The sequence below is a fragment of the Equus quagga genome, chromosome 3, assembly GCF_021613505.1.
Source record: "Equus quagga isolate Etosha38 chromosome 3, UCLA_HA_Equagga_1.0, whole genome shotgun sequence".
NCBI lineage: Eukaryota > Metazoa > Chordata > Mammalia > Perissodactyla > Equidae > Equus > Equus quagga.
Window position 1 is genome coordinate 79,682,877 of NC_060269.1, and position 22,480 is coordinate 79,705,356.

Genomic DNA, 22,480 nt, shown 5'->3' on the forward strand with positions numbered 1-22,480 from the left:
GTTGGTACCTGATATTGGCTTTTAGTTTTGGATTTCTGAAATTTGAATATATTTTTAAAAGATACTCTTAAAACCACGTAGACATAAAATTCCACAAAACTTATTTTCTTCTGCAAATTTTAAATGACTAAAACAGATTTTCATGTCTTCCTTGTGATAGGAACAAGCAGGTGGCTTTGCCGATTGTAAAAGAGTGTCTTTGAAGTCACATTAAACAAATACGAAATACCCAGGGAGTCTGTATTCCACTCCACAATCCCAGATTGTTTATAACACTTGATAAGCTTAAATCTTTTATCTAGTTCCATACTATTCAAACACACACAGTTATTCCTAAATCACAGCCGTCTGCTACAATAACAGCATCACACTGTACCATTTAACAAGATTAATGGCCTGTGCACAGCCTCACTAAAACTTTCTCCTGTGTTCTCCTGTGGTACATCAATTATTGGTCTTCCTGTTGAAAAGCACAATTTCACTTCATTAGAAATCCTCAGTGAAGGGATTTCGAGTAACACCAATGCCCATAACCACCTTCGAAATAATATAATTCCAGCATCTCATAAAGCTTTCTGCACAGCTCGTTGGAAAACACATGTATTATTTAGCATTTCAGTAATGAGACACAAAGCCAATGACCCACAGGTGATTTTTAATGCATTTAACAGTGAAGAGTTAGTTTATAAACACGCCCTGTCCATTGGTTTGCGGTGGCTTTGCTACATGTTTGATGACTGCACACAGGCAGTAGGGATGCCTCCAACTCCTCGCTGCCAGGGCACTCAGGGCTCTGAGTGAGTTTACAGGCTGAGAGGGTGGACGGAGAGGCCGGGGAGCAGGAGGAGATGAGTGAGGAAAGGCCAGGCCCGCCGACTCGTTTCCTCCTTCTGAGCAGCTCCGTTTAGACCTGCTTAGGTTTCACCACTACCTCCTTAGAGCCCAGCTGAACTGGACCTGTTCACACCGTACTTTATCATCCTTATTAACACAGATCCATAGCTGTCAGCAGTCTCAGCAGCCAACTTGTCCCACTTCTGTGTACAGAAAACTGCGTTCTTCAGATGCCTCTCTTGCCTCTCATCAAAATGAGAGACTGTTGTATGCGGGTTTGTCATAAGGAAAATTCATCATGTTTTAAAAACGCACAGAGAGAAATTACAGCCTTTATGCAAGTGTCAGGACACCACAAATAAGTGAAATAATGTTATCGCTTAGGCAGGCTGAACGTTGACCCACTGGATATATTCTGGAAGTAATAAAATCAAACAGAAAAAAGGAATAGATAATTTAACACACCACACTTAGCTCCATATAAATTATTGCAATGAGGCACATTTCCATCACCATCAAAACAAGGAAAAAGAAGAATCCCTGTAATGAACATTTGGGGTTTTGGCAAACGGAGAAAAAGTCTGTTTACAAGTTGGTCACAGCCACATGGTGACGGAGGCCTCACCTCGTCGCTCGTCCACCGGTTGGGGAAGGAGGGCCGCAGCTTCTTCATGCACACGATCTCCCTCATGTCCTCATAGGACGGGTCACTGGGCACGAGGTCATGATAGGGAAGCTGGTACTCCTCCACTATACCTGAAAATATGGTTTTATGACGTTATTTTCTGTGAAGTGGAAATAAAAGTCAGGTGTACATACTGTTCTCAAAGAAAAGTTGGTTCAGTACGAAAGACAAGCTCAGGTTGAAAAACAACAAAATAAATCTTGAAAAAAATGTGCCCACATGACAATCTAATTTTAAAAAATGAATAAAAAGCCTAATAAATCATATTATTATAGGTCTTCAAGCTTTTTTCTAATTTCCAAAAGCTAAATAAAACAAGTGCTTCAAATTTATTTTCAATTTTATAAAGGCTCTTATATGCCAAATTTAAAAAAAACTGTTATTAAATCTCAACGTAAACTTGGCAGACATATCCCAAACTCATGCTGCATAATATGTGACTGTTTCTATTACTGCAGTAGAGATTATGAACCTCATAATAAATCTGGCACTGTATCCTACTTTAACAAAATGTCAGATTTACATTTTTTTCTGCTTTCTCATAAGAATGCATTTCTGCACATTTAAAATTTGTAAAATGATACACACCTAAAAATATTAACCATGGTTTTTTAGGTGTAAGGACTGTCTGATTTTTATTTTCTTCTTTAAATTTTTTGTATTTATCCAAACTTTCTACAAGGAATACTTTACTGTTAGAAAAAGAATAAGTGTTGTTGAAGGAAGGGTTAAGAAATACAAATCTATGTCATCTTTAGGGAAACAGCATTCATCATGCTAAATTCTCTCTCATTTCATTTTTCCTAATTTCTACCTTTTTCCTCGTGTCCTTTAAGAAAGCAGGTTGCCTGTGTCTTCTTTCCAATCCTATCTGATGAACTCCTCACAATAATTCTAAGTGGCCTCTGTCCTCAGAGGATGCTGCTCTGAACAGTCTTTCCAGGGCACCCATCCTCCCCATCCTAAATCATCTTTTATAGAAGTATTGCTTTTCATCTGAACAGATGATACCACCAGGTAGCCAGAGTATCTACTGCATCATTAATTCACTGGGGGTTTACTCTGATGACAAAATCTGTAAGTGTGAATTATGCCCTTTCTCGTAAACTTAAACCCATATATAATCATAAAGGACCAGAGGGTTCAAAAGTTTTCTCAGACCATTACAGCTCACCATTCCTGCTGTGCCCCGCAGAGCCCGCACAGCATAATTACGCGTGGTATCTATGTTAACACTCCCTTCCATTGTGTTTCATCTCTGTAGGAGGTAATAAAGGCACAGGGATGTGAGACATCGTTTCATTCCAGCTCTTCCTCCCTTTGTAATTCTCAAGACAATGGCTCTAGAAACATTTGGAGGGCAAAGACGGTATCTACCTAATTCATCTCTGATCTTCCTCAGTGCCTAATGTTGGTGCCATTACCTGGATGGACTGATGCACGGGTGGTGGCAAGTCTGTCTTTGAACCATGGGCCTTACTCCTTTCTCCTTATCAAAATTTTCCATATTAGCTGCCATTTAATTGCTCCTGAAACTTCAAAATTTTCTCTTTCCTTCCGAAGTTTGTAACGCCTACATCTTGATGTATCTACTCATCCAAAAGTATCTGGACTAGAAAGACAAGCCCCCAAACTTCCAATATCTCCTAAAGGACAGTATTGGGGAACAGAATTTTGTGCTTTGCCTCTCTGGAAAGAGAAAACAAACTCATTGTTGAGAGCCTACTACATACCAGGCATGGAAGTGGGTGTGCTATGTAATTTATCTTATTAAGTTCTCACACACACTTTATGAGATAGCATTATGATCCACATTAGACAAAGGAGGAAACTTGGTTTTGAGGGATTAAGTAACTTGCCCAAGGCCATACAGTTGGTATGGAGTGGAGATGGGACTCTAATGGCATTGACAAATACATGTCAATGTCATACAGAGATCAGGGAACATTTGAATACCTCTCAAACCTCCACAGGCAGACAGCCCTAGTGACGCTATTAGTACCGTGCTGTTCACATGAGGCTGGCTTGTTTTTAAGCTGCGATTCATTTCACCTGTATTCTGGCCCACAGGCTTTCAAACAGAGGCTTCCTGTGGCCCTCTTTGCTTTATAGATATTCAGGAAAACACAATTGGAAAAGTAATCCTGTACTCTGCTGCTCCTTCAGCTTCTCCAAACCTATCTTAATTACACAAGTGTAAGCTTATTATTTAAAAATAGGCTTATCTATATAAAGCATGAAATCAAGGCACATGTGATTCGTTAATTTTCTTGGTTACTTCTTCATAACTATGATGAGAGATTTATTCAATATCTGGTTAGGAAAAATTTCTTACGTTAACTTTCCTTTTGGACAAAAGAGTTCCCTCACTTTAGAAGGAATGTGCTCTGTTTTAAACGCTTGTAGAAGGCTCAGAATTCCCAGATTGGAAGGCACTGCACTGAAGACGATCTTTCCACCAAAGAGTAAACGCTGTCGATTAACTGTCTCTCCTTACGTTTAAATATGAATCTAAAGATAAGTTAAGGCTCTACCAACCAAAATGAAAATTTTAATTAACAGTTAACATGTACTGAGTGCTATTTATGTGCCAGGCAGTTTCCATTCTTTTTATAATCACTGAAACCTCACAACAACCGCTGAGACAGATACAATAATTCACCTCCTTCTAAGATGAGAAAATCAAAGCAAAGTTCAGTAACTTGTCCAAGGTCCACAGATAATAGACGGCAGGTCCAAAAACAAATCTCAGTGCTACTTAAGTGTACACTGCACTTTCTGTATCTTGGGCAAGCTTAAGTTTTCATGACGGTGAGTTCAAATTGACCATCATGAGAAGCGCAGTGGCATCAAGGTCTGTTAACCAGCACAACCATGAAAGAACCAGAAACAGGGTACTTGACACTGAAGAGCCTAAGACTCAGCTCGTCACTTAAAACGTGTGGGAATCTACCCAAAGATGGATTGTGCAGCAGTAAGCAAAATTCTACAAGCAATAATAATAAAACCTCTGAATATTTAAGGATGCCTTCTTACTTAGTCTTACTAAGGAATCCTTATGCTTGTAGAAATATTCCCAGGAACAATAATAATATTCTCATGCTTTAATTTCCTTTTGTTAAAAGCTGATGACTTCAAATGGCTTTATGAGGAAGCAGTATAGAAAATCAAGAAGTAGGGGTTTAAAGAATGGGTGCCCCACCCACACTTATGTCTCTACCTTCATCTGTGCAGAGGAAGTCAGAGGGAATGGGGCATTGGGGTTGTGGATGGGGCCCAGCAGGTTGGTAAGAAGAAGCCGGAAGGGGTAGGGAGGAGGGTTGACTTGATGGAGCAACTACTGGAGGAAGTGCTCAAGAGAGAAGGAACACAATACATGGAGCAGAAGGGGGTGATCTCTGAAAAGGCAAGAAGATAGTATGCCTACAAGACATTTATCAGTAGTAGGTGGAGGTAAGGAGGCAGTCAAAGATCATTCTAAGATGTTAAATATCATTTCCTGGGAGGATTGTGACTCCATCAACAGAAATAAAAGGGGGAAATAAAAAGAAAATCTGATTTTGTGGACAATGCAATAACTCTGATTCCTAGGAGAAAGAAAGGATTTGTAGAAGCTCCACTGTTACTTACCTCCAGACACACATCTCCTAGCAACCTCCCAAAGGATGAGTCCAAAACTGTACATGTCGGCCATGATGTACGACTGAAAGTGATTCCTATTCAAGCTCTCATCCAGCACTTCTGGAGGCATGTAGCGTTTGGTGCCAACTCGAGTGTTGGGCGGGATGTCAACTTCATTCGTGTCACTAAGGACAAAGTACAGCAAAGCACTATCAGCCCTGAGGAGGACCAACAAATAACAAATAGAAGTGACTCCTGAACCAGGGTTCAGTGAGACGGGGGAAAGGAGAGCCTTCCAGGGGACAACATTTCCTTGAAAAATATCTCTTGCCAAAAGTTAATATTAAATGTTCACAGGTGAAAACCCAGTGAAGATGACAATTAGAATGAATTTGCAACATATAAGATTGCATTACCTCTAGATAAAATATAAACTCCAAATAATTGCTAAATATTACTGAATGTCTAAAAAATACCTTCCTTCTCTTCATATTTTAATAGCTTTGCTTTTAAAATTGGCATGTGCACATGCCAATTTGGTTTGAGACAGTATTTTTTAAGCCAAGTGTTATGAGACTGTTAAATCTACATACAGGTAAAAAGGGGGGGAAGGAAGGGACATCAGACTTGCAAGTGCTTTACTTTGATAAGCAGGGACCTATAGAAAAGCTTTCTATGATCACTATTATTTCATAAACCAAATAACATGCATTTATAATCAAAAGAGGAAAGGAATAACTGAATATAATATCTTTAGTTTCATGAAAATTTCACAGTGTGACCATTTTATTACTTCCCATAGACTGGGAGAAAATTCAGGATGGACAGACATCAATATGCACACTGGCATTGAGAAGCACAGCCTCAGCACAGGGAGCTGGAGCCAGAGTTCTGAACCCACGTCTCGAAGCTATTGAACTACTATTGCTTGACAGGTTGACAATCAAATGAGACGAGATGTGTAAAATCGCTGCCAGCACAGCACTAAGCATGTATGAGAAGATTAACAAGTACTACCTCAATAGGCACTAGAGGAACTAAGAAACTAAACCCTAGTTTTGTTTTGTTTTTGCTGAGGAACGTTAGCCCTGAGCTAACATCTGCTGCCAATCCTCCTCTTTTTTTTGCTGAGGAAGATTGGCCCTGAGTTAACATCTGTGCCAATCTTCCTCCACTTTATCTGTGGGTCGCTGCCACAGCATGGCTGATGAGTAGTGTAGGTCCATGTCTGGGATGCAAACCTGAGAACCTGGGCTGCTGAGGCAAAGCATGCCAAATGTAACCACTACCCCACTGGGCCAGCCCCAATGAACCCCACTTTTGGTGGATGAAGCAACTATAAAACAGAAAAGGTACCAAACTCATTTTTAAACTGAAGTTTGTGGAAAATCTTGAATAAACCTTCCTAACTCCTAATTCCCAAGAAGTGCTTTATTTTCTTTTCATTACACTCTACTGACTCTCAAGCATTTACATATTATTTCCCCTCAAGATGGAAAATGGTTACGTACACCAAATAGCCCATTTATCATCTGCGTCACAGACAATACCAAACTTACCAAAACACTAGTTGCTTTTGGACAAAATCTCTGGGTTTGATCTTACTGCATTAATCTCTATCCTCTAAAACATAAAATATCTAGTGTCATTTGGGAAAATTTAAAGGCTGGCAGATGTTCCTCTCTTTATATCTCAGAACTGTTTACATTTACTAAACCTTATAAAGCTTCAATCTTAGAACCTTTTAAAATTCACTTCCAGCTAAAATCCTTAATCAGAAGCTATTCCAACAGACGTGTCACCAGCATACTCATTAGTCCCCTCACGATCTTCCAGGAGGAACTCTGAAGGAGCTATTTTCCTAAAATAGAAGTTAAAGCGTAAATTTTAAAAAATGACCCAAACTAAACAGCTGGTATTCCTTACCATCTGTAAATGCAGGTCTTAGTGTTGTGGGCTCTTTTCAAAGACCAGGAAAAGAGGTTAGAATGTGAATTCTTAGTATTTCCCAGCAAGATGTAATAGAATAATGTCATCTTATATTTAAATAGTAAATGGTAAGGGAAGAAAGTGAGCCAAGAAGAGGCTTAACAAAAACTGGAAAAACATCAGATTTAAAAGATGCTGCAAAAGCTCCACCTTCAATTGAATAAAGTAATTTCTTTCCTCCTCTTCTACCCGCGGACACCTCTTATGTGAGCACACAGTGGTATTTCATTAATGTGTTGTATGCGTGTGTTATAATTTATCATTTTGAATCATCAGAGGAAGACGGTGGTGGGCCCAGGTAGAGAAGTCTGGCTTCTATGAAGAGAAACAAACATGAGGGCTTGCAGATGGAAAGAAGAGAGCATAGGGCCTAAGTTAATTCCAGAACACGCACTGAGAAAGGAAACCAAGCACAGTCTTAGCATGGGCCCCAAAGGGGTGCGTGTAGGCCAAAGACAGACTCTGACCACAGCTGATGAAGACTTTAGGCAACTCCTTCCCATTCTCACTCTTAGCTCCCTGATGTTTTATTTGGATTTGGGAGGTCAGGAAGGGCTAATGAAATTTGTGACATGGACGCCTATTGGCAAACTGAAAGGTAACTGTTACCTGATGATGGAATTAAGACTTGTGATGGCTGAACTATATACATATTCATCTCTAACCTCTCATTCCCTCAAACACTGAAAAAAAGCACACAGTCAAGGATTTTGCTTGTCCATCAAATGGGCTAAGCATGTTCCCGTCCCTCCCCCGCTTCCTCTCCCCACCCAAGTGTCTTCCTAATAGTATTCGAATAAATATCTTACCTCAGAGTATTTGCATAAATATCCTCCTTTGCAGTACATAAATAAATATTCATCTTCCAACCTAAGCTTGTAAACTCGTCTGTCATTGTTTGGTATGTCCCTAGGGAACACAGCCCCAATCATCTCCACTCACAGTGTGCTCTGCACATGATAGGTAAAGAATATACTTTAAACCAAAGGAGGAGAAGGTCTTTCTACAATAAACTTCGCTATGGATAATTTAAAGAGAAATATAAAAACCTCTATTATATATAGACCATAAAATGAAACATTACATACAAGAATTTTGTTAAGAAAATTAATTTTGTAAGAGATGACTATTAACCTAGCGGCAAATGCCTGAGCAGTACATTTAAACAACAAACACGCTCACTGTAAGTAATTCATATCTGATATTCTAAAGTATCAGATCCTCCAAGACATACAACTCTGTCTCTTCTTCCCTCAGGAGCGTTTCCTTACTTGAAAGTAATTAACCTGCATTTCTCTCTCAGGTTTTCAGAAACATCCTCTTACCTGTTCCCAAATAAGGGCAGAGAAAAACTGAGCTTCTATTAATCTTCAAGATCAAAAATAGAAACTAAAGGGATTTAACACAGCACCAGCAAGAAGAAATGAAGAAAAGAGACAGGAAGTAGAGTCAGAGAGTGCGGAGCACGCACGAAGAGGGCAGAGTCACGGAAGGAGAAAGAAGGCAGACAAGGCGCGCGCTCCTTCAGCTTTCCCCGCTTCCTTTTCCATGGAGGGGCCGGGAGGCGCGAGAAGGACAGTCGGCAAGAAAAGATGGATACTGCACAAGGGGGGCAGAGCCAGAGAAATGAACCCCAAGCCACGCCTCATCCTACGTACTGCACAGCTACACACACACAGCCAAGTTATAAAGTCATGTACAGGAAAGATAATACCAACTTCAGGATACTGGTTATTTCTGGGAGGGAAAAAGGAAAGTGAAATAACGAACAGAATGCCAACAGGGCTATCTCCAACATCGGAATTCTTTTCAGAAGAAAGACGAGGCAAAAATAAGACAAATTGTTAACATTTGATAATGTTAAGGTATTACATGAGTGCCTCATTACTTTTTATACCTTTCTATATGTTTAAAATATATTATAATTAAATATATTATAAATGAAAAAACTCAGCAGGATGAGGACCTAGAAAAATTTTCATTTCAAGGATTCAGGCACTTGTTAGAGGCATAAGGGTCTGAGGATCAAAAGTCGTCTAAATAAACTGGGCAAAATTACAGAGAAGATGAGTTTCCACCAGGGAGAACTGGAAATATTGCATCAAAGACATGGATGCTGTCTTCACGGTAGAGTAAACACGGCCTCTCTTCTCTCCTCCACGCAGCAGGGTGGGATGCATTTGCACAAAGGGGCCACGAGTGAAGAGCTGGGTTTAGGGAATCACAGGGGCAGGCACTTTTACCCATTTATGTTTTTATAATTAATACTTCCAAGAGATCCAACATGGCTTTTGTCCCTGTTAATGTGAATACCAGTGTGATACAGACTTAAGTAGAATTGGGGGAAAAATATATATATATATACATAATGTGAACAAAATAAACTAAATTAAGGGATTTGGGGTAAATTCCTCTCTAGGAAAAAACACTATTTTAGAATCATACTTTAATAGGCATTTTTCTTTATGAAGTTTAGGGAGAGCAGGGCTCAGACAGGATAAAATAAAAGCACCTAAAGTTTTCTTGAGGAAGAAACGAACAGTAACTTGGGAGGGTGGGGTAAGGGGCAAGTGAGCGAGGGAGAAGAGGGGTTCTCCCCTCTGGCCTAGGGTTGGGACAAGATGTTAAGGCCCTGAAGGAACAAAAAATCAGGAAAATTGTTCTGACAGCATGAATTTCATGATTAAATTCAATACCCTACAACATATCCCAGTAAAGATCTCTTCAAGCTTGAGCTGATGGTGTTTTGGGAAGAGCAGAATCAGCAGCTACGACATGGGGAACAGGGACAAGATACAGCGGAGCTATAGACTGGTATGGCAAAGAGGACAGGCTCCTCAGGATGCCCCGACACGCTGTGGATGACACTGCGTCCCCGACTGTGTTGGGAGGACTGGGGACGATAAAGCGTAATTTTACTTGAATCTCAGAATGCAAGGTGTGCTCAGCTAGGATTACTTAAAAAGGCATGAAAACAAAAGTTCTAATTTCTGACCAAAAGCACTTGGATGTCAGTGGTATGATAAAGAAAATGCCAGCCGAGTGGAATAAGAGGTCTACCTTGATGACCAAAGGGCCTCCTGGTGTGCACACACTTTGAGTGGCTCTTCTCATCCAAAAGGACACAAAGTAAGTGAGAGTTCCCAAGGCAACTGCTTCAGGCAGGGGGAGTGGAGCAAAGACTTTGAGACTGTGAGACAGTGAGAGAGAAGAGAAGAAAGAAAGGAAATGAGAAGATATTCTTCCTCTTCTCTTTTGAAGGTGCCAGGATGGCATACCAAGGAAAGGATGGTGGCAGCAACGCACCCTGCTGGGGATGTAGTGCTAACATCATTGGGAATCTTGGCACATGGTGCTAATTTCATGCAGTTTTACTGTCTACAGACAGTGTACCTCCTTACTGCCTGGACCCAGCAGGCTTTCCGCAGTGTCCCCCTTGGTCTGACACTGGTGCCTAGAGTGGCGTGTGTGCACTGCAGGGGTGACAGCCCTGACGGACGGGATCATGGAGCTCCCGTGGGTGCAAAGAGGCTGCCAGCAGAGCCTCCAGCTAGGATCCTGGGTGGACTAGAGACTGGACCTGAGCTCCCCACAGGACTCAGTGGAATAGGGCATGCCTTATACTCTCGGCCACTACACACTGGATGAAGGGCAGGCAAAAGATGTTTATTTTGATGGCAGGGAATAAATGGGGTCTTTAAAAATATAGTATCTGTCTTAACCTTGTTTTGTATTAAATATCTTTCATGTTAATTAAGCTTCCTAATTATAAATCCATAGCAGGAATTCTTTCCAGAGTGTCACGTAAAGGAAAAAGCCACTGCTTGGTCCAGCACAGCGTGCATTCCCACTGTACCATCAACTGAAGGCGGAGTTTCATGAGAGCCACGTGCAGAGCCCACGGGGCCCTGAGATGCCAGCTTGGGAGCTGAGCTGTTAGCGCCAGCAAGGTGGCTCTCCCTCACTGAGGCTTTGCACACTTGCGGGTGGTCTTCTGCTGGATGTTGCTGATGCCTAAAACAGAGAGGAAAGGGAGAGAGGGGGAGAAGGGAGATAAAAAGGTAACAGAGAAAGAGGAGAAGCAAACACTGTACACCTTTAATAATCTAAAAAGCTTTTTTTAAAAAATAAGAACTGAACTTTAAAGAACAGTGAAAGAGGGCAGGGGGGCAGAAGACACGTGAGGGAGCCCATTGGTTTGTCTGTGGCTGACAACTGATGTTGGAAATTAACTAGACAAGACATATGCTGGAAAATATGGCATCACCTCTTTGAAAGGCTAAAACGACCTCTGGGAGCATCAAAGGTCATCACGAGGCTTCAGAAGAAGGGGCGCCGCACATCCCTTCGTGTTCCTGCAGCATCTTGTAAGCAGCCACGGGACGACCTGCTGCAGTGAACTCTGCCCAGTCAGATGGGAACCAAGGAGGAGAGTTTTCCACAGCACTTCCCAACGGACTCACTGCTTCTATGATTAAATCCTGAGGGATCTCAGGGCTTCCTAGAAACAAAATTTTAGAACTAAAAAGTCTTCAACAGAAGGTAGGTATGGCTGCAGAAACCTCGCCTAGGAGTGCTGACTCTGCCACTAATTAGCTTGGTCTGTGACTTTAGCAAGTCATTTAGCCACATCACTAAAAAAAAAAAAAAAACAAAGCACTCAGTATACAAACCAGAAGCAGTGCTCAAAATAATGACAACAGAAAGACTGCGAGGAAATTCAGTCCCTCCTGGCTGGGCCCCTCCGTCTCCCCTCACCTGGACAATTTGATGATCATCAACTGGGAGATGTGTGTGACAGCCCAGTCTTCATTGTAGGTTTCCTATTTAAAATTTAATACCTGAGAAGCTCTAAGCCAGGATTTATTTTCCCCCTAAGAAAATATATTATTCCGACACCTAAGTACCAGAGGGATTGCTTGATCCTCAGAGTGAAAAGTGAAAAGCCCTCTAAGTTCCTTTCCAGGATTTCATGTGTCATTGTTTTCTCCTCCAAAGGGAGGTTTGGGGTAATAGTAACGTCTGCCACAGCATCACCTGGATTAAATCTCTGGCAGGCAGGAAATGCATCAGCACTTACATCATTTTCAAGAGAGCGCATGAAGGACAAAAAAATTTATATGAGCAGGAAATCTCTAAAGCACAGTCCACTCTCTCTGTGGCTCTCAACTTCCCTGGGAACCTCCCAGAAATGACCTAAAAGCCTGAGAGAACACTTACCATATAGAGATCAGGGTAAAGATTAAGTTCTCACAGGAAGTTCACATATGAAGTCTGAGAACTCAACACTGGGTTAGCTTTGACCCCTCTTGTAATAAAATGCTCTAAATAGCTGTGTGCACACACATGCACCCCAAATTAGGAAAAGAGTGGAAACCAAAGAAGCATATAAAGCAAGGTTTAAAAGTGAGGGTCAAAAATTGAGAAGAGCAAAGTTCTTTTGACACATAGAAAATAAAAACGTGAAAAGGACCTCTGATATTATCAAATGCAACCTCATTTAATGGAGGAGGAAACTGAGGCCCTGAAAGCTAAAATGGTCCTGCTGCTCCTCCTTAGCCATGTGAGGTCTGCGCATCCAGCGACCATTACAGCAGCACATCTGAGCCAGCATCCTCACATCTTCCCTCTCTTGATGAACTAGTCAATTATATGCCAGATAAACCTCTGAATTATCCTTTAAAGCATTCCCCTCCACTTCCTAGAAACAGGCTTTGCATGAAATTTGAGAGGTCATTCAATTCATTCCCTTACATTAAACAGAACTAAGTTTCAGGAATGTAATAGATATGCACTTTCTTTATTTACTTGAAGTTCTAGAAAGAAAATGAGTTCTCAATTATTGATGGAAAACAATGTTGGAATACCTATAATTTGGCATGGATGCTGCTCTCAAGATGCCCATGGCTAGTAGGAAAGATGAGGCATGTACTAAAAGAATTATAATATCAAGAAGACAAGAGCCAGGAAATTACTAGAGGAGTAGAGAAGATGATGCCATCATTCCTTGCTGGGGGATGCATAAAGTGACTTAAAGGCAACTCCGAGATTGGACTGCGGTACCTGGAGAAGCACGTGTATTCCAAGCTGGGGACTGTGCATGGAAAGCAAGGCAGGGGCAAACAAGTGCATGTGGAGAAAACCCACGGAGTTCAGTCTTACAGAAGAAAGCAGGCACGCTGGAGAGTCTGTGGGCTATAACACTAGAAAGGCAGACTCAATCCTGTGGGTGTAGGATCTCTGGAGCTAAGAAAAGGCGCTTTGTGTCTTCATCCTGTAGTCCACACAGAATCATTCATTTATCCGTTAGACAAAATTTTGAAGCAACACCTAAGTAAGGGGCACCAGGGAAAGGCACTAGGGATGCAAATTTGAGAAAACACGGTATCTACTTTCATGGAGCTTAGCCTCCCTTGGGAATGACAGATAAGCAGTCACTGATGACTGCACAACAGCATGAGAAATGTCACGATGGTATGCACAGGGTCACGGGGAGGATATAAGAAGACTGACTGAAGTCAGATTTGTGAGGTCATAATAATAGCTGTCCCAAAGGAAGATACTGTGAAGATAAGTAGCAGTTATCTAAATAGAGGAGGGGATGTTGGGTATTCAGGTAAAGAGAAAACCAAGTTAAAAACACTTGGAGGTATGAGAACATATAAAATATTCAGAATAGAAACTACATTTTAACCCAAAGCTGTGGGAAACTATGAAGTTATGATGATGTCCAAAATTATGCTTCAAGAAAATACATCTGGGGGCCAGCCCCACGGCCCAGTGGTTAAGTTCAGTGTGCTCTGCTTCTGTGGCTTGGGTCTGCGGGTTCAGATCCTGGGTGTGGACCTACACCACTCGGTAGCAGCCATGCTCTGGTGGCATCCCACATACAAAATTGAGGAAGACTGGCACAGATGTTAGCTCAGGGACAATCTTCCTCAAAATACATCTGGCAGCAGCATGTAGAAAAAATTGGAAATGGGAAAGACAAAGAGGAAGTAACTACAAAATGCTCTACTCCAGAGTCTAGAAAAATGGTAGAGAGGACCCAAAACTGCCCAGTTCAAGTGGGAATATTATGGAGACAGCATTCATTCAATTGAGCAAACCAAAAACTTAGAGAACAAAGGAAATATGTGGCATCTCACATTTTAGGATGGATCAACCCAAACTGGGAACCAGGAAGGAAAGCAGAGAGAGCAGGAAATATAGCAGGGAGAAAACAGTTAAGAGGTAGACAGCAGAACCCAGAGAGAGAGAGAAGGTGCACCTGGAATAACAGAAGGAAGAAGGGCTTGGGCGCTGTGGAGAGTAGAGCGGCCACAGGAAAGGCTTCTGGTGACAAAGAGCAGGGGGGTCCCTTGGGAAAGGAGCTTCAGAAGGGAATGCAGGAGAAGCCAAATTACAAGATATTACGAATTACTGGATCAGGAAAGCAGTTACTCTTCGGAACTCTGGAGAAATTCAAGGGGAGAAAAGGACAGAGGCTGGTAATTTGAGAAACACCGTGGGAATTTTTTTGGTAGAGGAGATTTGAAAAAGGTTGTAGATCAGAAAAAAGAATCCAGATGAGAGCGAGGATTTAACAATCTTTATTGGCAGGAGTTTCATATTTCTATCTTAAATTGATAGTACAAATCATCTCCTCCTGCTTTGTTTTGAAAGATGGAGGACCTCAATTTGCCATCCTCTCAATGCTGACGGCCTTCCTATATGTGGAGCCTATTACTAAATGACACCTCAGTCTTCATTTCTGGGTCAAAATACCAACCCATTAGTCCTTTCTCATGAGTTTTTTAAATCTACACGGCTTTTCCTTTGTTCCCTTCTCCATATTCCACAGAGTCATCTGGAAAAAATCCACAAGAGGGCCCAACAACTTAATAAGGCCAAGCCTGAATTGAGTTTTTAAAAACGTAGGTATATGATGACCCCTCTATACCAGTGGTTTGCAAACTCATTTGGTTTTGTTTTCAAAGCAGAGAAACCATTTCTTTCAATCAAATCATGTGCAAGCTAAAAGCAGCTGCTCGCTTAGAGGGAGGGTAAGCAAAAGAGAGCCCTAACATTAGGCACCCCCTCCCCATTCTGCAAAGGCAGAATGACCAGTAGGTGTCACTCCAAGAAGCCCCCAGGGGGCTGAAGACCACCGTTCATAACACGTGCTGGTTTATGTGTCCAGTGCCATAGTCACTGCTTAAGTGACAATATGATAGTGCTGAATCATGGCTGTGTTTCCTTATTAGTTTCTAAATTTTTCATAGAACACCTATGCAAGTTATCTATCTTTTATCATGCCAAAAAAAACCACAGTCTTTATCACTTCATAATCTGTAGATCTTTCCCGAAACCTTCTCCTACTTAAAAATGTCACACAGAATTGTGATCACATAATCCCAGACATTAGCTACCTCTTTTCTGAATAGCTTCATGACAGCTGCGAACTTAATGTGAACACTGTCTGGAAGCCAGTTCACTGATGACATCAGAAACAATGGGACTGACCCAAACACTCTGTGTTGCAAATAAAATGTTTCTTCTTTTTCCCTCCAAAGAAAAGTCAAGGCTAATAAAATTCCCCCTCCACTAAATATCCCAGAAGCTCTGAACTACAAAATGTATAATCTATAAAAAGTGATAGAAAAGATTCATAAAAAGCGTACTGTACACCATGATACTAACCTAATAAATTTAACAGCCAGGCCCAGGTCAGCTATACAGCAAGTTCCATTTTTCTTCACCAAGATGTTCTTACTTTTCAGATCTCGATGGGCAATTGCTGGTTTGCCTTGAGTACTAAAGATTTCAGTGTGCAAATGACATAAGCCACTGACAGAAGAATAGGCTAACTTCAGCATGGACTTAGTGTCTAGTGTGGTGGACTTCAGATAATCATAGAGGGAGCCATTTTCGTGATAGTCTGTGATCAGGTACAGCTGGGTCCAGGACCCTGTGCCTTTGATATCTGCAGCAATGAACCCTAAAAGGAAAAAAGACAGAAAGGTTTAGAGCAAAGTGTTTTCTGAATATTATAAGGAATAATTCACATTCTCAACTATCATTCTTTGTCATAGGGTTTTTTGCGTAGCATTTCATTCAGTTTTCTGATTACGCCTATGACAGTATTAAGTTACTAATACCAATCAGAGGCAATCAAAACAGTAGAGGTAGAGAAACATTAAGAGTTTGTGTCTGAAAACATGATCTCTTTCCAATCAGTAGTTGATATTTAAACTATTTTAAGTTAACATTAAATAGTTCATGGTATTATAGTAACACATAAGCCACTGTTTACAAAACAGAGTCCTGAGTCAAGGCAGACACTCCACAATTAGCTTACCCTCTTTCCCCTGGAATGCTCCAGCTAGATCATTTCTAACTTGAGAAAATAAAAAGGAAATCAATTCTGGATATAAATAAACCCAGCAGATAAAATTCCTGTAACTTCTCACAACATTTAAACAAAAATGTGCTCCTGCAAATCCCGAAGAAACCCTAAGAAATTCTGGTATTCCATTTACATTTCCTGTCCCAGAAGAAAAAAAACATTTGAGCGTATTCCATTTCTAGTCCACCATTCCTTTGTAGAAGAGTCTTAGTCATTCCTCCTGTGAGGTCTCCCATTAGAAGCTTATGACGTTCTTGGGCTCGTGCCAAGAAGAAAATGTCTCTATATTTCATAACAGGTCTAGACAGATGGGTTAACACGCAGAGGTTAACAGAAAAACAGAGGATAGCTAGGAAACCCTGAACATTGCTCTCCAACTTCTACTCACCCAAAATGTTCTCATGCCTCATCAGCACCGTCTGATAGATTTCTGTCTCTCGGAACCAGCTGGCTTCCTCAGTGGTGAAGAACACTTTCACAGCTACCTTTTCGCCGCGCCACTTTCCCATCCAGACTTCCCCATAGCGACCTTTGCCAATCTGTTTCACCATCTGAATCTGCTTCGCTATCGTCCTTTGGACCTGTTCAATCCCAAAACGCTCTGTTAGTATGTTCACAGCACTCCAGATTTGTTTAATCTTTTTTTTTTTCCAGAAAGGAAACAATTACTGCATGTAAAATATATTTAGTCAGTAGTTTTTCTTTATATAGATGAGTTATTAGTATTTACTAATTCATGCTGCCCTCTTTGAAATGTATTTGAGATGGATTGTGGATTCTGAATGTTTGAAACACTGCTTCCAAATTATTAAATATTTCATTCTACCTATTACCACTTTCATAGAGAAAAAACCCTGAAAGCATTCACAGTTAAGTGGCAGAAGAGAATATTTTTCACTTCCACCACTATAGTGCCAAACTAGATACTCTGAAGGGACTCATGCCACTATACACTTGGATAAAATATAACAAACAAACGTCTATTGCATTGTTGGGCACACAAAGAAATAAAGGAAATCTCCAAGCAGGGAGGGACGGAGGGAGGAAGGGAGGGAAAGAGGGCAGTAAGAGTTGAGACCAGAGCAGGGAAAGATAAGCATTAAGCATATACAAAAGCCAGGTTGCTGTCTGGGGAAGGAATAACACCAACACTGGGATACAGAATACAAACTTCGACTCTTTAAAATTAGAGAAACTGAAACTAGGACCCCAGCATGAAGCTGGGACCACTAAATGATACTAAATTTGCCCTAGGTTGGTAGCTCACCATGGCTCCCAGCAAACACAAACACAAATCCTCTCCTGAGGAAATCGTTTGCAGAAAACTTCATTCCATCACGATGGTGAGATACAAGATACTCTGAAGGAACTCTTGCCACCATACCACTTGATCAAGGGTAAAATATAAGAAATAAAAAACTGTAATGCATTGTCGGGCTCACAAAAGAAATCTCCAAGGAGGGGAGGGAGGCAGGGTTGAGAGGATGTGCGGTGACGGTGGGAAAAAGGAAAATGGAGCAAGAGAAGGAAAGGAGAGAGGAAAAGAAGATCCCACAGTATAAATTCCTTAAAACAAAAGGAAATAGCCACTATAAATGAGAGTCAAGAGAAACAACCCAAATAGATATTAAATCTTCAGATTACAGATAACTGGAATTTTCAGATACGGAATGCTAAGGAACGCAACATGAAACATGTAAAGAAGTAGAAGATGGAATGAAAAACAAGCAAGCAGCAAGAATTATTGAAAATTACGCTTTGAAGTGGAACAGTTAACTAACACAATCGAAAAAGTAAAATGGAAACTACACAATGTTATAAACCATCATGGTCTCAATTGAAAAAAATGTAAAATGGACAGGTAAAACAATAGCTTAGAGCTGGAGAGAAATCTAAGCTATAGAGAGCTCTGAATAATTAGAGAGTGTAGTAGAGACAACGAGAAAAAAACATGACAGTTAAGTGGCATAGCGGTTAAATGACTCTTTATACATGCTCTTTATCCCATTCGCGCTTACAGTAAAATATTTTAAGAACTCCATGACTAAAAGGGCTAAATAGTGGTGACTATTTACATAATTTGTGAGATATACACAAAGAACCCAGCACAGAGCTCTTATAAGATCTGATCAGAACACTGGAACATACTTTTTTGCAGATATATGCCTTGCCTCAAGTAAACAAAGTGTTTCTTTTTGTTTTTGCACATTTACGGACCATGTAATTACATTGAGTCCACCCAGATAATCCAGAATAATCTCAAGGTGAGTTGATTACTGATCTTAATTCCCCTCTGCCATGCAAAATAACAGAGTCTAGGGATTAGGAGCTGGACATTTTGGGGCGCCATTATTCTGCCTGCCACAGATGTCTACCAATTAGGATGGGTTCTGTTTTTGCATGACGGCCGATTTTATCAATTCAAGAGGTAATGCCAGCTATTGCCAGAACAATTAACAGCACTAATATCAGACTGAAAGCTTTTTGGGAAAAGAGTCTTTTTTAAAAAGTTTTTCTAAGAAGATTGAAAAATTCAAGCATTGCTGACATGCCATTAAGCCACTCAGCCTGAAGGAAATAAGGAACTCCCTTCAGGAGTCAACCTGCTTTGTGAGCAAACCGTCAGTCTATGTCCATTCCCACGTGAGGGGACAGAAGCACCACGAGCACTGAGCGTTCAGAGCCAAATCCACAAGGAGTTAACTCACTGACCTGAGAGGAGACTTTCTCCATTTGTTAAAGAAATATTATACTTAATTCACAGCATTGCTTCTGTAAAGCCATGGAACATTTCCTCATGTAAATAGTTTTCCATCTGCTTCTTTTCTAATGATAACATATCTTCTTATAACTTAATGAAAATACTGATGAAATTGGCAATGCTCGAAAGAATAGGAATAACTTAGAAAAAGTCTCACTAAATTATATTCAGAAATTAAAAATACACTTGTCTTTTGAGATTTATTATAACATCAACAACCTGAAAATATAACTTCTCTAATACTGAGACTTTTTCTTCACTAAACTAGGTTTTATAGGCTCTTCCTTTCCATCCTGCCCCTATCAAATACTCTTCTTTGTTTTATTTAAGCAACATTTGGTTCACATCTCTCGAACATTAAGAGCAGAGATCCTACAGGCAGAGCATCTGGGTTTGACCCCTGGCTTCTCCACGCTGTAGCAGTTGACCATCTGGGCCCAGGTCCCGATGTGTGACACGGGGTGGATTTCTGGTGCTGCCTCACAGGGCTGCCCTGAGCATTAAATGAGGACACAGTTGTAAAGCCTGGTGTCTGGCCAGGACTGGAATCCTGGCAATCTGGATGCTTTAACCACTGTATGCTTAACAGCCAAACACTATTTTTTGGTACCTAGATTATAGAAATAAAATGATATTTTCATAGATATTAAAAGTTGGAGTTGAAAGCTTTTTAAAACACATGGTTGAGCAGTCCCTTTAATCACTCAGGTCCTCTACTGAGGACACAAAGGGAACACAATGTGGTCTCCCCTCTTCAGAGGGGACACAGCTAAAGACACAGCTGCACGAACGCCAGTCCCAGCATTGTTTTAAACTGCTGCAGAGGTAATATAAGCAGAATGTTACGACAGAAGATAAATGGACCGGCTCAGCCTGGGGTAAGTTGCCATAGAGATAAAACGGAGGTAGCCTTGAGCCTTAAGTCTGAGGAACTCTCCAGAAAGATATTACATTTGCAAAGACATGGACTTTAAAAACACATGTTGTATCTGTGAAACAATTGCTCGAGGCTGATGCTAGAGCTCAGGAGCAGGTGGGGAAAGGTGGGAGGAGAGGGGTGCCTTACACGCCCAGCTAGGAAAGGAGGCCCATGACACCGCTGGGCATTAGGATGTCCTATCCAGGGAAGTAACACAGAAAGGTCAAGAATTTTAGAGAGATAACTCCACAGTAATAAGAAAGATGGGTTAGAAGAAAAATAGTTTTCAATTCCAAGAGCATAAGTATCTGATTCATTAATAGCAAAGGGGATTTTGATATTTGTACTTTTCTTTTTAGAAAAAGTATAACAATACAGATTTTTAAATAAAAGAAATGCATTTGTATATATTAATTAAATTCTAAAAATAAAAGTCAAGCAATTTGATAATAAAAACTTTTACCTTAAAGGAATTTACATCCTAAGTGGCATCAGCTTGGTCATAATGACCCCCTCATAAGAGCTTTTCTGTCTGGTCTATTAACTCCAGGGAAGATGTCAGTCAAAGCACGCCGAGTTTCAGTTATGCGGGATGAACAAGTCCTAGAGCTCTACTGCACAGCACAGTGCCCACAGTTAACTATGGTGTATTGTAGTCTTAAGAATGTGCTAAGAGAGCAGATTTTATGTTGTGTTCTTATCATAAAATAATAATAATAATAAGCAGCAAATAAAGACTGCAGGAGGAAACTTTTGGAGGTGATGGATATGTTTACGGCCTAGATTGTGGTGACAGTTTCATGGATGTATACTCACCTCCAAACTCTTCAAGTTGTATACATTAAATATATACAGCTTTTTTGTATATCAATAAAAAAAGATTTATAAAAGAAATTCCTGGCTCGAGATTTTTAAAAATGTTACTTTTAGTACTAAATAAAAAGTCACCAAAGGAATCAAGTAAACAAGATGTTCAGTCAGAACCAGACAATAAAGATTAGGAAAATCTATCTTAAGAGTTTATTAAGGAAACTATTTCTCATTAAAATTGTTATTTCCATCCTGAGTCCCAACAATCTTTTTGCATGGTCCATAAAGGGACCAAATGTTTTCCTCATTAAAGCAAGTGCCTTGGATTCGGTATATATTTTCTCCAAGGTTGGCAGTGTTGACCACCAAAATATTAAACCTCTCCTGAATGGAAAAGCCAAGACTTCACTGGGAAACATAAACCCTCCAGCTGAAATGCAGCCTTCTTCCCTTGTGGGAGGACTCAGGTCCCAGTTGGTTGTAATACTTCGCCTTCAAAAGCCAGGCCAAACTGCAGTAATGCTATCCTTACTGAAAGCAGAGGGAAGATGGCCCCACGCTGAATGCTTGCTAATCTGCTCTTTACCAGAACGTCTGAGGGGCTGGATTGTAACCATATACTGACATTAAAAAACAATCACCTTACCCCCAGCATGTCAAAATGTTATCAGGAAGTCCTCATCTGAGATCTGATGTCTAACTGACTGCACAGAGCTTTCTCTTTGTCCACTGTCCTATCTGCTTCAGTAAAATGAAATCCTGTCATTACTGACATTTCCTCCTAGAAGACATTTCCTTCACTTTCAAGATGTGCTCTTCTCATACCAGCAGAGGGAGGCCTGATCCGCTTCCCGAGCTCTGGGACTGCTCAATTAAGTCTCTCAGGGATTCTCCGGGAGGAATGTATGTTTCGTCCTGTTCTAACCCAATGCTGTACCGAGGTCTGGTTTCTTGTCTTTTATACCTAAAGATGCATAAAGGAAGATAGTCTTAGACACTAGACTGCAATGATGGGGCAAACACTAGAGAAAAAAAAGAGTCATCACAGTAGGTTTTATGTTAGCACATAAATATGATACAAGATTAAATGCTCAGTATTTATTACCCTTAGTTATGATTTCCAAAATATAAATCACAATTATTTTGCTAACCTATTTTTTAAAATAAATTACCTGATTTTACTCAGTCTCAATCATGTATAATTTTTCTTCTCTCTTCCTTTCAATTGCCTATTTCCAAGCAGGTTACATTCCCTTAATGTTTCTTTATAGCTCCAGTACTCATTCCCTAAGATCTTTCCCTTTAAGGTCCCTAATTAAATAAAGATGCAAATTTTTGGTTTACAAAAGACATTACAGCTAACTCTCTCATCTAAGGTAGTATAAAGCGATAATATAGATAAATGAAATAAATTAAAACTTTAAAAAATTTTTGTCAATAATTATAATGTCTCTGATTAGAAATGGATTTATT

At 40.4% G+C, this 22,480-nt stretch overlaps 1 protein-coding gene across 5 annotated transcripts in view; it reads right to left on the reverse strand.

Moving 5' to 3' along the window:
* Window positions 1-22,480, reverse strand: part of BMPR1B (bone morphogenetic protein receptor type 1B) — a 321,441-nt gene that overhangs the window by 3,886 nt on the left and 295,075 nt on the right. For all 5 annotated transcript variants that reach the window (XM_046657287.1, XM_046657286.1, XM_046657285.1 and 2 more), the window contains 5 exons: window positions 21,833-21,971; window positions 16,906-17,098; window positions 15,812-16,109; window positions 5,150-5,325; window positions 1,460-1,590 (listed from right to left, as the gene is read on the reverse strand). In XM_046657287.1, coding sequence (XP_046513243.1) covers window positions 1,460-1,590; window positions 5,150-5,325; window positions 15,812-16,109; window positions 16,906-17,098; window positions 21,833-21,971 — 937 coding nt within the window. The remainder of the gene's footprint in view (window positions 1-1,459; window positions 1,591-5,149; window positions 5,326-15,811; window positions 16,110-16,905; window positions 17,099-21,832; window positions 21,972-22,480) is intronic.